Source organism: Tympanuchus pallidicinctus, unplaced genomic scaffold (assembly GCF_026119805.1).
Source record: "Tympanuchus pallidicinctus isolate F22 unplaced genomic scaffold, pur_lepc_1.0 scaffold6, whole genome shotgun sequence".
In the NCBI taxonomy this organism is placed as follows: Eukaryota; Metazoa; Chordata; class Aves; order Galliformes; family Phasianidae; genus Tympanuchus; species Tympanuchus pallidicinctus.
In genome coordinates, this window is record NW_026294780.1 from 9,769,470 (window position 1) to 9,783,601 (window position 14,132).

The following is a 14,132-nucleotide window of genomic DNA, read 5'->3' on the forward strand; positions in this document are numbered from 1 at the left end:
TTCAGGGTAAGCGTGGTGCCAGCAGAAGGCGGCAATGGTCATAGAATCACAGGATTGTTAAGGTAGGAAAAGATCACTAAGATCATCCAGCCATTGATGGAGGTCAAGCAGAAGAAGAAGCCAGCAATCGAGCTGGGCCCAGATCTTAGCCAGAACAAATCCAGGCTGTGTATAGCAAGACCTGGGATCTCTGACTCTCCCAAACATCCAAATTCTCCCAAATACCAGGTAACAACTATTCCTTCAGTGTCTAACTGAAAGCACTAGCACAACCTACTGTCATCTGATGCTTCTAAAGCTCAGAAGGGGCCTCTCTGATGCCACCTTCCGATGGTGGCTTAAAGGGCATTGAAATTCATGCCTTCAGTCTGTTCAGCGTCTATATATTTTGTGTCCACCTCCCTCACAGATAGCAGAATCATCTTCTGGTTAGTTAGGGTGCTACAGGCAGATTTGTGTCTCCCATCTGTTTCACTTTGCTTACTGTCTGGCTTTCAAAAGCTGTGGGCAGAAGAAATGGTAAAGTTGCCTGTTGAATAGGAAAAAAAATGGCTACAAATATGTTTCGATCACATAACACAAGCTCCACTGCCAGCAGAAACATCTGATTTATTGTGACAAAGACCAGCAGTAAGGGAAACAGTGGCATCTATCCCACCACCTCTGGGCTGCCTACTGCATGCCTCACTTTTGCCTGACCTTGTGTATCTGCCAATAGACATGTCTCTTTTTTTTTCTTGATGTTACTAAGACATGGATGGAGGCTGCACTGTGCCAGGCAGGCCTTTATTCAGTCCGGACTGGTGTCTTTCTGCTCCTTTTTAATGCAGCATTCTGCAGGCTTTTTGGTCATCAGCAGCCCTGTATGCACAAGCCTGGGCTCATATCCTGTCCTCACGTGACAAACCAGTGCACATCCCTTAGGACTCTTGCATGTAATTTCATCCTAAATTCATCACCACTTTTCCAGTCTTCCACTTCTTCCCTTTTCCGCACACTTAGGAAACCAAGACCTTATATTTCATTTAGGGAGATCAAGCTAACGCACTGTAAAGCCTTGTATATGTGCTTGGCTAGGAGATGCATGCTAGGGCTCCCTATACCACCATTGCACCTGAAGCCTGTCAGAGCCTCACAGCTACAGTACCAGCTGTGCTCACCCCCTGTTGCACCTGGGGTCCCTCATCATGGAACTTCTCATTACTAAAAGCAGCCACCAAGGCTCAGAAACAACCATCTGTGTCCAAGCAAACTGAGAAGAGCTGAGGAAGGCTTTTGGCTCTTGCAACATAATACTCCCCTCCACTCCCCTTGGATTTGCAGACTGTTACAGATGGAGTTATACAACACAAATGCTTCTTCGGCAAGACGGCAGCCAGCGAGAAGCGCACCATCACGTAAACACAGCTCAGGGCCCAACCTGGGACCGTTCCCAGCAGGTACTTTGTGCACAGCTTCACAGCATGTCTGGGAAAGAGGGCTTAACACTATGGGCAGTGTCTGTGCCAGAGAACAATCTTACACGCAGTTTAAAAGCAAAGGTACAGCCAAAAACTTCACGTCTTTCCTTGGATTCCTTCTTGCAGTTAAAATGTAAGGATGCAAAGCTACAGCATGTCCCTTGCTAATCCTCCCTGCGTCCTCCGTGTCCCCTTCTGCTCTCAGTGTATTTGCACGTACGGTAGCTGTTCCCTGGCCTCTGCCTGTGTGGGTGCATGTTGGACGTGAGCCGCGTGCTCCTGTTCCAGGATGGACTCCAATCCCATACGTGCTAGCAAGCAAACTGACTCCTGAAGCAGGGACAGATGATTCAAGTGAGAACTCAGAAATATTTAACTCCTCAGTGCCAACAGATTTTCAAGCCCTAAGCACAGCAGTAACAGACACTGAGCTAAAGGCAAACTGGAACTAGCAGCTATTGGATTTCTCTGGAAAAAAAAAAAAAAAAGAAGAAGAAAAAACAAGGTAAATCTGGCTGCTTTATAAATGGGAGAACAGTTAGTACACATCCTTGAGAAGGAACTGGCTGTTATTACCCATAAACATAAAATAAAAAAGCCTCTGCACTGTAGAATTAGCACATAAGGACAATATTTGAAAAACTCTAGCCAAAGCTGACACTTACGCAAAATCAATTGCTGCAAAGTAAACAGGAAAATTACTTGCTTGAAAGCACCATCTGGTAAGGAGGCACCTCTGCAAAACAAGGAGCCCAAAATTTGGACAAAAGGTTGCTGGATGCAGTCCTGCAACTACCTACACAGCAAACAAAGCATTCAAATGTGTGAAAAGAGGGAGGTTCATTTTGTTACAAAACCTCTTCAGGAAAGTGTGATTCAGGCCTTTCTAGCAATGGAAAACTTGCCAAAAATAATAGAGATGCTGAAACTGAACAAAAATAGAGAGAGTGTAGAGTAGAAAAGTCCTCAGTGCACAATTAATGTGAGGAATTTGTTTAATACACCATGGCACCAAGATCAGAATATTGCAGAATTGAAGAGACAATGGACAACTTTTAGGAATATCTTGACTATCTAGCCTTACTTATTAAAGGTTACAGCCTCTTTCTTATTCTGTGTGCTAGGAGTTTGCCAGAGAAAAAGCTTTTCAAGATATATCTAATCCTCTAATTGAAGAATTTTGGGGAAAAAATGCCAGATTCCTTTCATTTTTTTCCCATCCAAGCATTTCTTGTACTTTTCAAGTGTCTGGTACTCGTAAACATTCAGAAAGAACATTTGAATATCATCCAGTTCTTATGCAGGATTTACAGTCACAACTCTGCTGCTGGGACTGAGTGTGCTCAATTTGAGCCTCATAGTTACTCCTGGTGTGGGAACAGAGCAGGAAGAGAGCTGATCCATGACAGCAGTGATAAAGAGAATGAAAACTTACTCTGCAGTAGAATCACAGAATCGTTAAGTTTGGAAAAGACCATGACCACTGACCATTCAGTGTTTCTTTCTCTGTTAGATCTGCTGTGGCAGGATACAACGGGTCCTGCTGCCTGCACCTGCAGCGTGAACCAAAACCCTGGCAACTGCTGAGCCTACAGAATTTTCACAGAGTTTGGTTTATTTCTTACCTTTCACACCTTCTCAGAATAAGAAAAAAAAAAAAAGACAAGGAATGAACAAGAGCTACGGGCAAGCAAGGAATGGGAATCATAGCAGAGGACATAACCATGATGAGTGGTGAGTCTCTCAGGCAGTTGATGGGTTGAACATAGGACTTCATACCACAGTTACTGTGAATGGGTCGAACAGGCTGTGTGGAAATGTTTTCCTTAGGTGGCTGCTGTGATTATTTAAAAAAAAATAAATGCTCTTGCGTGCTGGCAGTGTGCCGCTCATGAGTCTGATTGGATGTTGAGAGTATTGTTTGAGAAGAATTTTTGACATAATACTTCCATCAAGCACGTTATCTGCCCCTTTTAATTGCCCTTATCTTCAGCTCTTCAGCCCCAGCTGAGACTAGGGCATGTTCTCCTGGGACTCCTGGTGACTGCAGCAATGTGCCTACCTCTCTCTAACCGTTGAGGAGCTCTGCAGAGACAAGTTCGTGCTTAATACCAGAGTGCCCGAGAGGAATTTGGTTGGATGCCACCCCTGTTTAATCATTGAAAACTGGAGGGCAGAAATTTCCTCTCTTCCTCTGGAATATACTGGAAAGGGGAACAGGGACCAGAACAACTTCCCTGAGTCAGTGTATAAATCTGTGTCTTGTCTGTGTTTACTAGCCTGACCCTCAGAACCAGCTTCTGGTCCAGCCTCTGTCTTCAAACTCCAGGTCCTTCCAGGAGAAGGTCTCAGTGCTGATTTTTTCTTTTCAGAAAAGTAGCAATGAAGACATTTCTATGGATTCATGATTTCCCAAATGTAGCCAATAAAGCCAAATCCCACATATGGCAAAACTGAGCTACAGAAGTTGTCAGCAAGCAGTACTCGTCTCCATTTACAAACAACACATCCCCACCACATAATGTATATGTGATTAAAAACATGCCTTTCAGCTGTGAGTGTACCACATGCATTCATGCAATGAACTCAGGAAAGTTCTGGCATGGGTTCACATATCTTCCCCACCCTCCAAGACACTTGGCCTCATACTTTTTTGGTCCAGATTACTCATTTTTCTAATTCTATGGCTGAATACTCAACAGCTTCCAGCAAGTATTTGGCTTTCCAAATGTAAGTGAAGAACTGAGTCTGCTTGACAGAACCAGTTATTTTGGGTTCGTGATTTGATGAAATAGAAAGCAATGCTAACAGTGTAACACGGTACTAAGGTTTACATGCTCCGAGGGAGATATCACTCTAGGGCTCAGGGGAAATTAGCATCATTTGATACAAGGCCTTTCTGCATCTCAGTTATCTCTTAACTAAGAATACGCACAAGAAAATAAAAATCTAACAAGTTACATTCAGGTCTAAATATCCATTTCTCATCTGAGCAGCTACAAAACCAAAAAGCACCTTGTGACTTCTCCCCTTCCTTGTCACTTCCCACTCCTGAAATGGTCTTCTCCTCCATCCCACCTTACGAGAGCTCCTTCATCACCCTCTTACCCCCTGGCTGCCTCACAAGTCTCTGTATTGTTTTGTGCTTACATATTTGGGACACATCTCTTGCCTTGCCAGACACTGAGGATCCGTCTCCACAAGTGCACATAATGCACCAGAGCAGGTATGCTCCTTGGCCCTGAGGCCAGCTGCTGTGGCAATGCAAGCAACTGTGTCAGGCGGGCCTGGTCCTGAGGCAAGGCAGGAGTCCACGTGAGGACTACCATACCTTTGGGAGTCAAGGCCAGCAGAGCTGCTGCTTATCAGCAGCTCCTCTCAATTGTTTACAGCCTATGGCACCTCTGCAGTGTAACTCATTTGCTCTTTTGGCATGGTTGATTTTATAATCTCAGCAACATCTTCCTTGCTGTGCTTCCTGTAAGCCTCCAGTCAGTCCCATTCAGGTAGATCAAGAGGTCACCGAGGCATGCTGGTGCCAAGGGCCAGAAGTCTTTGTATAGCTGTACAAGTTTGGTGGGCTCATCACCATTCCCAAGTTCTTTGGAGACCTGTTCCCTCTGACACCCACCTCTTGCTTGCACACCCCCAGGCTCAAAGCCTCATCAAACTCCACTGTGGTCCCCTACAGACTCCTCCATTACACTCACAATGGGTCTAAAGCCCTTAAAATGCAATCACCTATGAATTGCAACATCTCATTCATCACTGCTTCTCAGGTACTGTTTTCTTCTTAAAACTGTGAGGCCGTCTCCTTCCCCAGACACTTGTCAGGGAATCAGACTATCAGTTTCTTTCTGATACCAGCACTCAGTGACTTCTTTCTGTTCAGTGACGTTAAATGCATATGTGGCAGTGATAACAGACAGCAAATGTTGCTGACTTAAGCATCACGTCTTGGGGATTCAAATAGCGTTGCACACTGAATAGCAGCTCCGGGAACCTTGCAGCTGAGAAAAAAAGTTCCTCAGCAGTGGATAGGAAGGGAGGTGCATAGCCACGCCAGCAAATACCAAAAAGGCTCATATTTGAGTGTACATCTGCACTGCAGACATGAGAAGTGTAGCCCTAAAGCCTTTTGACTCTTCACAGTTCCTCTCGCTTCTTTGCTGCCAGCTTTTCAGAAGCCAGGGGGACTAGTGTCATTTTCCTGAACTCCAGACCATATACTTCTGACCTTCTTGCAGCTGAAAGCCAGGAGCACTACAGAGCCAGTGGCACACTGTGAAAATGAGAAGCACTTCATATCCACTTGTCCACACATCTACAACTGCATGAAATGAAATCTGCAGTACAACTTTTGTGCAGGTAGCCATAGCCCCCCACATTTCTCCCTTCAAAGACACTGACAAAGGGATAAAGCTTTCCCATAAACTCACATGCTTATAAAGTCATTCTGTTTTATTCCAAATATCACATAAATTAAATACATTTCCCATGAATATTGCAAATATACATGAAATGAACATTGCAATTTTTAAAAAAAGTTTTGGCTTTGCTTATGCAACAAGAAGTGTCAAATGTGGTTAGAACATGAACTTCTCCGGTATTTACTAGATACAAAAAGGTGAAGATTAATAATTTATATTTATACATATGTACACATTCCACTTTGTAACTAGCTTTAAAACAGTAAAAAAATGGTTTCAAGTTTATCTACATTAAACATACTCGTTTAAATCTGGTCAGAAGCCCCAGATAAGAGTTGATACAATCATTTCACAACTGCAAAATTAAGGCGCTACCAAAATACCAGTTCCACTAGTGTAAAATGTAATAGGAATAGAGAATGTACAGGTTTCTATTATCAATTTAAAAGTGGACTGGAGAACAAGGAAAGAGGAGCAGTAAGAAACATGACAAGATCTACAGGTTAGAAGTACAAAGAGATCTTGATGACTATCAAATTAACATATTAAAATACAGTAGATAAAAGGCCTCAGTGGCAAACAATTAGTATGCTTCTAAAAGACAAAAAAAGGTTAAAATATATATTTTTTTGTAGCTTGAAGCTTTACAGGTGAACAACAGGTGTAGAGGTAGAGGGATTTTTTTTTTGTTGTTGGCCTCTTTATGATGTATAAAGAAGGGCCACATTCACCACAGTGAAAAGACTCATCATATACCCCAGCATCCTTGCTTGGACAGCAAGCAAGAAAAGTGTAATGAGCTAGAAAGGCAACAAATCCTGTCTACTTTTTCCAGGAGCTCAGCTCCATGCTTCCATAGGTACCTTGGTGACGAGTTACACAAAAGCGCAGAACGGCTGTAACGCAGACACTTCCTCCAGCCAAGAGAGGAACGAGATAGCTAGCTGTTCCAATGAGGTACTACTGGATGCTGTAGAGACTATATGGCAGAGAGAATTTGGTAACAATGACACTGGTACTCACCCGTAGGAAGCAAGTACCAAAGGGTAGTGGTGACTTTTTTGTTTTCTTAAAGCTTTGCTATTTGATCAGCATTCAGTGTTTTGGAAGAAATGTCAGCTTTGGGCTGCTAATATGATTATCTGCATCCATACACAGACAATTCCGGAGTTGTATCAGTTATCCAAAACATACTGTTACTGATGTACTCAAAAACCTTGACTAAAAAAAAATCCCCCTACAATTCAGCTTTCTCGTTGATAACGATCGTTTCATTAATTATGCAGGCCTTCATGAACACAGTAATGTCACTTTCCATGTAGAATGTCTCTTTACACGTTACAGAACAGCAGTAAGCAACCTCTGTTGTTCTGTAGGGTTTCCTGTTAGAAGTACCTCGACAGTAGATATCTTGAAATATCACTTTTGCAATGAAGAATATTCACATTAGATACTGAGGCAAAGCCAAAAAGACACTAACTAGCACCTTGATTTTTTTTCTTTTTTTCTTAAACACACTCCTAAAAGCAAAATTAAGCACATGGAAGATCAGGGACCAGCAATACACAATACCATCAGCGTCCCTTGCAGCCAAACTACTAATACTCAAAACTAGGCCACGCACATGAAGGAGCGAGATGACTGAATCTAGGAGAAATACACAGCATGGACAGGGATGGGAAGAACAGGAAGTTGAACAGAAAGGATTGCAAGATCAAACACAGTCCATCTTCCGGTCTAAGAATTAGTTTGCAAAACCACCCTTCGGTAGGTGAGCTGACAGTGGGCTGAAGACCTACTGACTTCTGGCATTTCCTCTCCAATACACAGAACAGTTCTCTGGAAATGACTTTATATTTCAATGCTTTTTCTTCGGCACCTTCAAATCGTGGAGGAAATGCATTCTACTCGAATTTTTAGTATTTTGGTGATGGTAGCAGAACTTGTAGAAGGCTACTGTAGAGGTTATTACATCATTGGTTGTCACTTCACAATTCAGAGAATATACTTACAAATTATTTAAATAGAAAAGGCGTGTTCAAGGTAGAGGCAGTTACAGTACATTCAGGGTATGTTACAGAAACCATTTGTGGTAGCCATTTGCTGAAAGGAAAAAAAATCTCAGTACTTTTGTTTCCCAGACCACACAGGTTATTACTACAATACCCAAAGAGAGCAGGTAATATATGTTAATTACTGCAGTTCAATGCAGTCTTCTTCCAGAACTCATGTGCAAATTGAAACAAAAAAGGTTTAAATACATCTTCATTGACAAGTAAGGAAAAAGAACTAAAAAAGAAACCAGGCACTTTGACCATTTAGGTAAACAGCCATTTCATCTTACCAGACTTCTGCACACGAGTAAGTCTTTAAATCGAACTTGCTATACTTGCAGCACGTTAGGATTCAAGTCAACTTTTTTCCTCTTGGTACTATCAATTCTAGGAAATGCTTACAGGAAATTATGCCAATTGAATTGGTAACACTGTTATTTCATTGGCAATTGAGCAAATGTTGATCATTTGACTGAGAAGCAATTTCAGAGCTATCAAAGTTAGATATTAACAAAACAGTTTATAAAAACCAATAACACAAATGAAGGTTAACACCTGACTTGAGCTTGCATTGAGACTTGCCTTTATAGTGTTCAGTTCGTGCCTCTGTTCATGGTGTTATCATGGACTGATTTCCAACACACACAGCAACGGGTACTAAGCTACAATACTTTCGGTTTGAAACACGTTCAATAGAGATCATTCCAATGTACCATGAGGTTGGCATGACACTGCAGGTAAATGGGATATGGTGTTCTATCCTTGCCAGTCCCACTTGCAGAGCAAGCGTTAAAAAAAAACTGCAGTCTGCCTTCCTAGTACTTGGAGTGAAATCATTTCACAGCAGCGTTCCTCATAGTTTAGAAAGCTGGTATGATCTCAATTTAGTGATAAGACCAGCTAGGTCTACTTTGATTTTTCTTTTCAAATAATCCAAAGTACACCCGTCCAAGCATTTTGTACATACTCAATCTGCTACAACACATATATCACAACACAAGGGATTACCTAAGGCTACTAAATAGTGTATTTATTCAGTAGCTATTATTCTTTCAGATGAACATCCTCAGATGCCTTGACCACAAACTGCTTAGGTGTTTTTTTTTTTCCTCGCAGACTTATATTTCCTGAAAAAGAGAGATGTGGGTGTATGATGGACTGTCTACCAGTTCACTAACAGAGCATACTGCTCGTTACAGTCTTCATGTATACTTTGGCCGGGAAGCGCAGCTCCTCTTCTGTTCACTACCTTCAAGAAAGTCTAGGAAACACCTCTTTAATTCACTGTCCAGTTTCCTTTTCATACTAAGCGGAAATTCAAATCACATGTAGGCCAGCGGTGCTACTCTAGTATTTAACTCTCTTGCAGGCTAGAAACATTAACTCTATCATAGTATTTTGAAGTAATTTATCCACACTTATCAACTACATTCTAATTGTAGCACAGCTTCGTAGAGGCTCAGATTTCACCGGGACAACAGGAGAAGAGTGCAAGGTTTGGTGAATACCCAGGATAACAAACCGATGCAATCGATGGATGCTGGACACAGTCAGAAAGGGCTGTTCATTTTTGACAGAATCTTTAAAAACAAACAAACAACCCCTCCCCTCTCACCCCCCGCAAACAACCAGTCATGAGATGCTTTCAGTGCACATTTACAACTGAAGATCATGTTATCTAGGTCTTTTGCGAGTCACAAATATCAAGACGCGTCTGATGGCAATAAGACGATCTTTAAGGGAGGTCATAGCCAATATAGCCAGCTGAGCTCTGTTCTCCAGAGGCAACACTGCCAAGAGCCACCAGTACCAGGCAGGACCACTGGGGTTGCTCTGTAAGAGGGTGGAAACACAATCATGTATTAACCAACACTGCCTGATTAAGACCAGTACTTTCTTCCCACCTTCCTTTTGTTCAGAAATGCATCATACAACTAAAAGCAGCTACTAAGCATTTGATTTCAGCCATTCTCTTTGTCTTTTTGCTCCATTAAGGCTGATCTCTTTATATACCAACTTACATTGATGTATGATCATTGCTTTCTGTGTTTTATGCAAATAAAACAAAATTGGGTAAATGAGCGGAGCTTAGAATGCACAAAAATACAGCAAAAACCTCTTTTAGAAAATAGCTTTGTGTAAAAAAAATACATAAAGAATAATTATGAATGAATAGTAAAGATTCATTACCTGCGGCTCTGGTTCTTTTCCTGGCATGGACCCAAAATGATTGAGAATTTGCACCTTCATATTGTCTTTAAGAGAAGTAAACCAGGCAACAGCTTGATCATAAACTGAATCATGAAGGCGGACAAGTTCTTCGTACTCTGGTCCTTCAACCTTATTGTTCAAAGAAGATGGAACAAAACAAGTTTGGTACTATGGAGTTCATATGCTCTGCCAGAAGCAAGTGAAGCACAATAATGCAGTGACTGCAGCTGTTCAACTGTCCACATCTAGGCAAACTGTACCCAACTCTCATATTTCAAACCTGGATGATGGAACCCTCCCCTACTTGTTCTGAAATGACACTTCCTAGAGAAGTTACTCATTAATAACCTAAATATTGGCACAACAGAAGAATTTGCTTTCTAATCTCAGAACATTGTTATCAATCATTTCAAACCCACGACCTTAAGTCCCTGTCACTAGGAGACCTCTGAACTTTCTTATACTGTCTGGTAAAACTCCAGAACTTCTACTGCCACTCAGCACAAGCATAGGGTTTCTGCAGCATTTAGAAATTAGCAATACTTCCTAAAAGTGTTAAGGTCATGGTAGAACAATCAAGGAGAAAGTAGAGGGCAGAAATGTGCAGGCAGGAAGCAGAGAAAGTGAATGACTTCCCAGTACCAGGAATAGCCATTAAAAAAAAAAGACCCTCGCAAAGAGTTGCATAGGGCTGGCTATTAGCCACTAGGGAAAAGGAAAAAAGCATAAGCAAAAGAACAACACTGCAAATTATTTTTGTTTGTTTTCTTTTAGATCTGTACAGACCAATGGTGTACTTCCTCTGGGCTATTCAGACACATACCTGAGCCACCTACTCTGGTTGCCCTTTCTAGGTGAGAAGGAACAGCTCTAGCAGGCAATTAATCTCATCGTAAGGTAGATATCCACAACAGAGCAGATAAATAGGCAGCTTTGGACTGAGACTTCTCATCACTGACTGTAACAGGAATGTATAGCACTGAACTCAGACATCAGCCTCTGAAGTGAGACAAGGTAAATCTCACTCTAATAATAATGAGGTGAGTCTCTGGCACCATCTAGAAAACAATGCCTTGACATGTAACCTCCACCACCCTTCTCTGGGGATCTAAACACTGTGAACAGATTACATACTTGGAGCTTCCACAACGAGGAAGCACTCCACAACATCTCTCCCCTGCCTGGTGAACAACACTGCATCATCCTGTACAAGTTTCAAGAGCCCTACCTGGATTTTACAGACTCACACTTCAACCATGAAAGTGTGCTGAAGATTTGCAAGATCAGAATGGATTTCATCAATTGGCATAAGATTACTAAGTTCAATGTTAAGAGGGATCAAGATTTTACAGATGTGCTCCGAAGACGATCCAGGTGCCATAATTAAGTATGGCCAAAAATTCACACTTTGGCCAACACCCATCGCAAGCACTTCACTTGTTGCAGATATTGTAAGAGGACTTGTTTGTAAAATTACTCTCCTCCTGGCAATTCTCAGGTCTCAGTCAACTCTGATGGATGTTTGTACAGGCACAGTAACAGTATCTCACAAAGATCTCATTTTAATAACGGACTCCCACATTTGTTTGAGGAGCTGTTCTGCAAACCAGAGCTGGGAAGTCATAGGAAGTCTGCCAAACTGATCTCCTGTGTTCAGTGGACAAAGAGAATAGCCAATTCTCTACTAACAGAGGTGTTCTTAGATGGCTGATAAGCCCTTACTGGTCTTAAAACACTACTCTGAGCTCACCTAACTGTCATGACAGACCTTGTTATCAGAAGCTACGTAAGAGATTCATGAAGGCAGTGCAACACTTCAAGTGGAGATAATTGTAAGGATAGAAAGGAAGAAAGGGAAGCGTGTAAGAGACAAGCTAAGTTTGTTCCACGGTTGTCAAAATAGAGCTATGGTATTTATAATGATATTGATTAAAAAATAATGCACAGCTAACTTGAAATGCAATAAGGAAAGGCTATTTAAGTGAATCCAGCAATACATGGGTATGAATAACTTTGCACCATAGATCACCTTTTTATCTTCAAGATATTCGATGTTTGCTGTGTTATATCCATCTCGTTGGCCATGGCTTAAGACCCTAAAACGACGGACACCAACTGTATCAACAACTGAGCGTCCATCAGGAAAAAACTTTACGTCCCTGATCTCTAATATACAGCCATGATCTGCAAATCTGAAATGACAGAAGGGTATAAAAGTGGAAATCATCAACAAGCATTTATATACATCAGGACAAATACTGGGCCTAATTCACCACTTTCAATTTGAAAGAGGTCCTTGCTTTGGTGACAATACATTTCTGCTTATGTACATAAGCCACACAACCCCCACCCTTTTTGCCTTCCCTGGAGGTCCAAGGCAGCAGCACCTTCAGAGCCTAGGTATTTAAGGGAGGTAGAGAAGGGACAGGAGAGCTAAATGGAGCTGTGAGTTGCCAGTGCTTGTGGCAAATTCACTTGCTTTGCAAAGAAAACAAGATGGGTAAAGATACCATAAGGAAGCCAAGGAACTGAGACACAAATGCAGGGCTAGCAGGGTGATCCCCTCTACTATGAGGTGAAAACAGAGGATTACAGGCTTTAGGAGGAAAAGGTTTCTACAGAGCAAGATTCTTCTTGCCCCTGTAGTCTTTAAGTTAACCAAAATAAAATACCCCCCTTATAAAAGTGCAATTGCATTTGTTATATTTGAAGCACAAATTTTAATTGCATTCTGGAAAGTAGCATGCAACACAATTTTACTTAAATTAATTAGGCTTATCTACTCTGCACCTGTGCTTTAGTTAGTTCATTACGGAAGCTGATCACACAACAATTCCTCACTGTGATAACTCTGATCTGCCAGTGTTTGCAGCCTTGTACCTCAGCTTACTGCTAACCAAGAGAATGCACTGTACCTACCCTGATCTCAAGATAACAAATCCTTATAGGATCCAAAAAATGTTTCATTAAGGAAACGCTTATTATACCAGGGCTTGGCCATTTGCTCAATCAGAGTAATGAAGAAACAGCAATGCTGCTGGGAAATGACTCTTGTTTCTATTCCACTGGAATTCAAGGTCTGGGGAGGAAAAAAGCTGACTGCTGTGAACAGCCAGTCTCTTCTGGCCACTGTACTGTGCAGACTGAGGAAGAGCAAGAAGCATACAGCTGCACACCACTAAGTTCTGTGCGCTTGACCACTCAGATTACAACTGAATTTATTATTGAAAGATCAGATTAAGCACCATTTAAACAATTACAAACCCTTTCTCTTTTTTTTTTTTTTTTTTTTAAAGGATTGTAATGGCACTCATATCAAGTTCAAAAATTCATCTGCAAGTGATGTTTTTTTGTCATTCTTTGAGAAGTTACTTTTGGATGGAAAGTGACTTTGATCAAAGAGAGACAAGAAACCACCTGGCCATGAGTATAAAATGTACTGACATGTCTTAAAAGCTTATAAACAATTCTTCTCTAAGTTTTAATTTTAAGTGGACAAGCAAAGCAGAGGAAGGTAACTTAATGTGACTTGTCACCATGTCTTTCAAGGAAGGTAAGAATCTCAGCCTTCTATGCTCTTGTCTCAATAGATGAAGCAAAACAAGTTTCCCTACTTTCTTAGATTTCACAATTTTGAACAAACACAAATTATTTCTTTACTTGTGTAAGACACCACAACAGCCTGCTAGGTGACTACAATTAAAGGCTTCCTGCACTTCAGTGTTTTTGATTTAACTGGAAGGCACCATGCTTAAAATGTTTAATTATTTCAGTAGCTCTAAACAGAGAGAGCATACTAGCAGTATCTAACCATACTAGTTGCATTTTAAAACACTCTTTTTGGCACTATCAAATAAATGTGCGTTTTTAGGACTGTAGCCCCTTATCCCTCTGCACTAAGCCTTTCCACATGTGCAGGGATCAATTATCACTGATGCCACAGGGTCCTTTTCTCCTCACTCTTAAACATATCTCCT

General features: G+C 41.4%; 2 protein-coding genes across 2 annotated transcripts in view; one reads left to right on the top strand and one right to left on the bottom strand.

The window, feature by feature from the left end:
• The window catches only part of RPL31 (ribosomal protein L31), a 662,822-nt gene that overhangs the window by 334,552 nt on the left and 314,138 nt on the right, over positions 1 to 14,132 (top strand). The gene's annotated exons all lie outside the window — the stretch shown is intronic.
• Positions 5,904 to 14,132, bottom strand: part of LONRF2 (LON peptidase N-terminal domain and ring finger 2) — a 34,276-nt gene continuing 26,047 nt past the window's right edge. The window contains exons 10-12 of the mRNA XM_052664891.1: positions 12,185 to 12,347; positions 10,135 to 10,284; positions 5,904 to 9,777 (exon numbers count right to left, since the gene is read on the bottom strand). Coding sequence (XP_052520851.1) covers positions 9,619 to 9,777; positions 10,135 to 10,284; positions 12,185 to 12,347 — 472 coding nt within the window. The 3' untranslated portion in view covers positions 5,904 to 9,618. The remainder of the gene's footprint in view (positions 9,778 to 10,134; positions 10,285 to 12,184; positions 12,348 to 14,132) is intronic.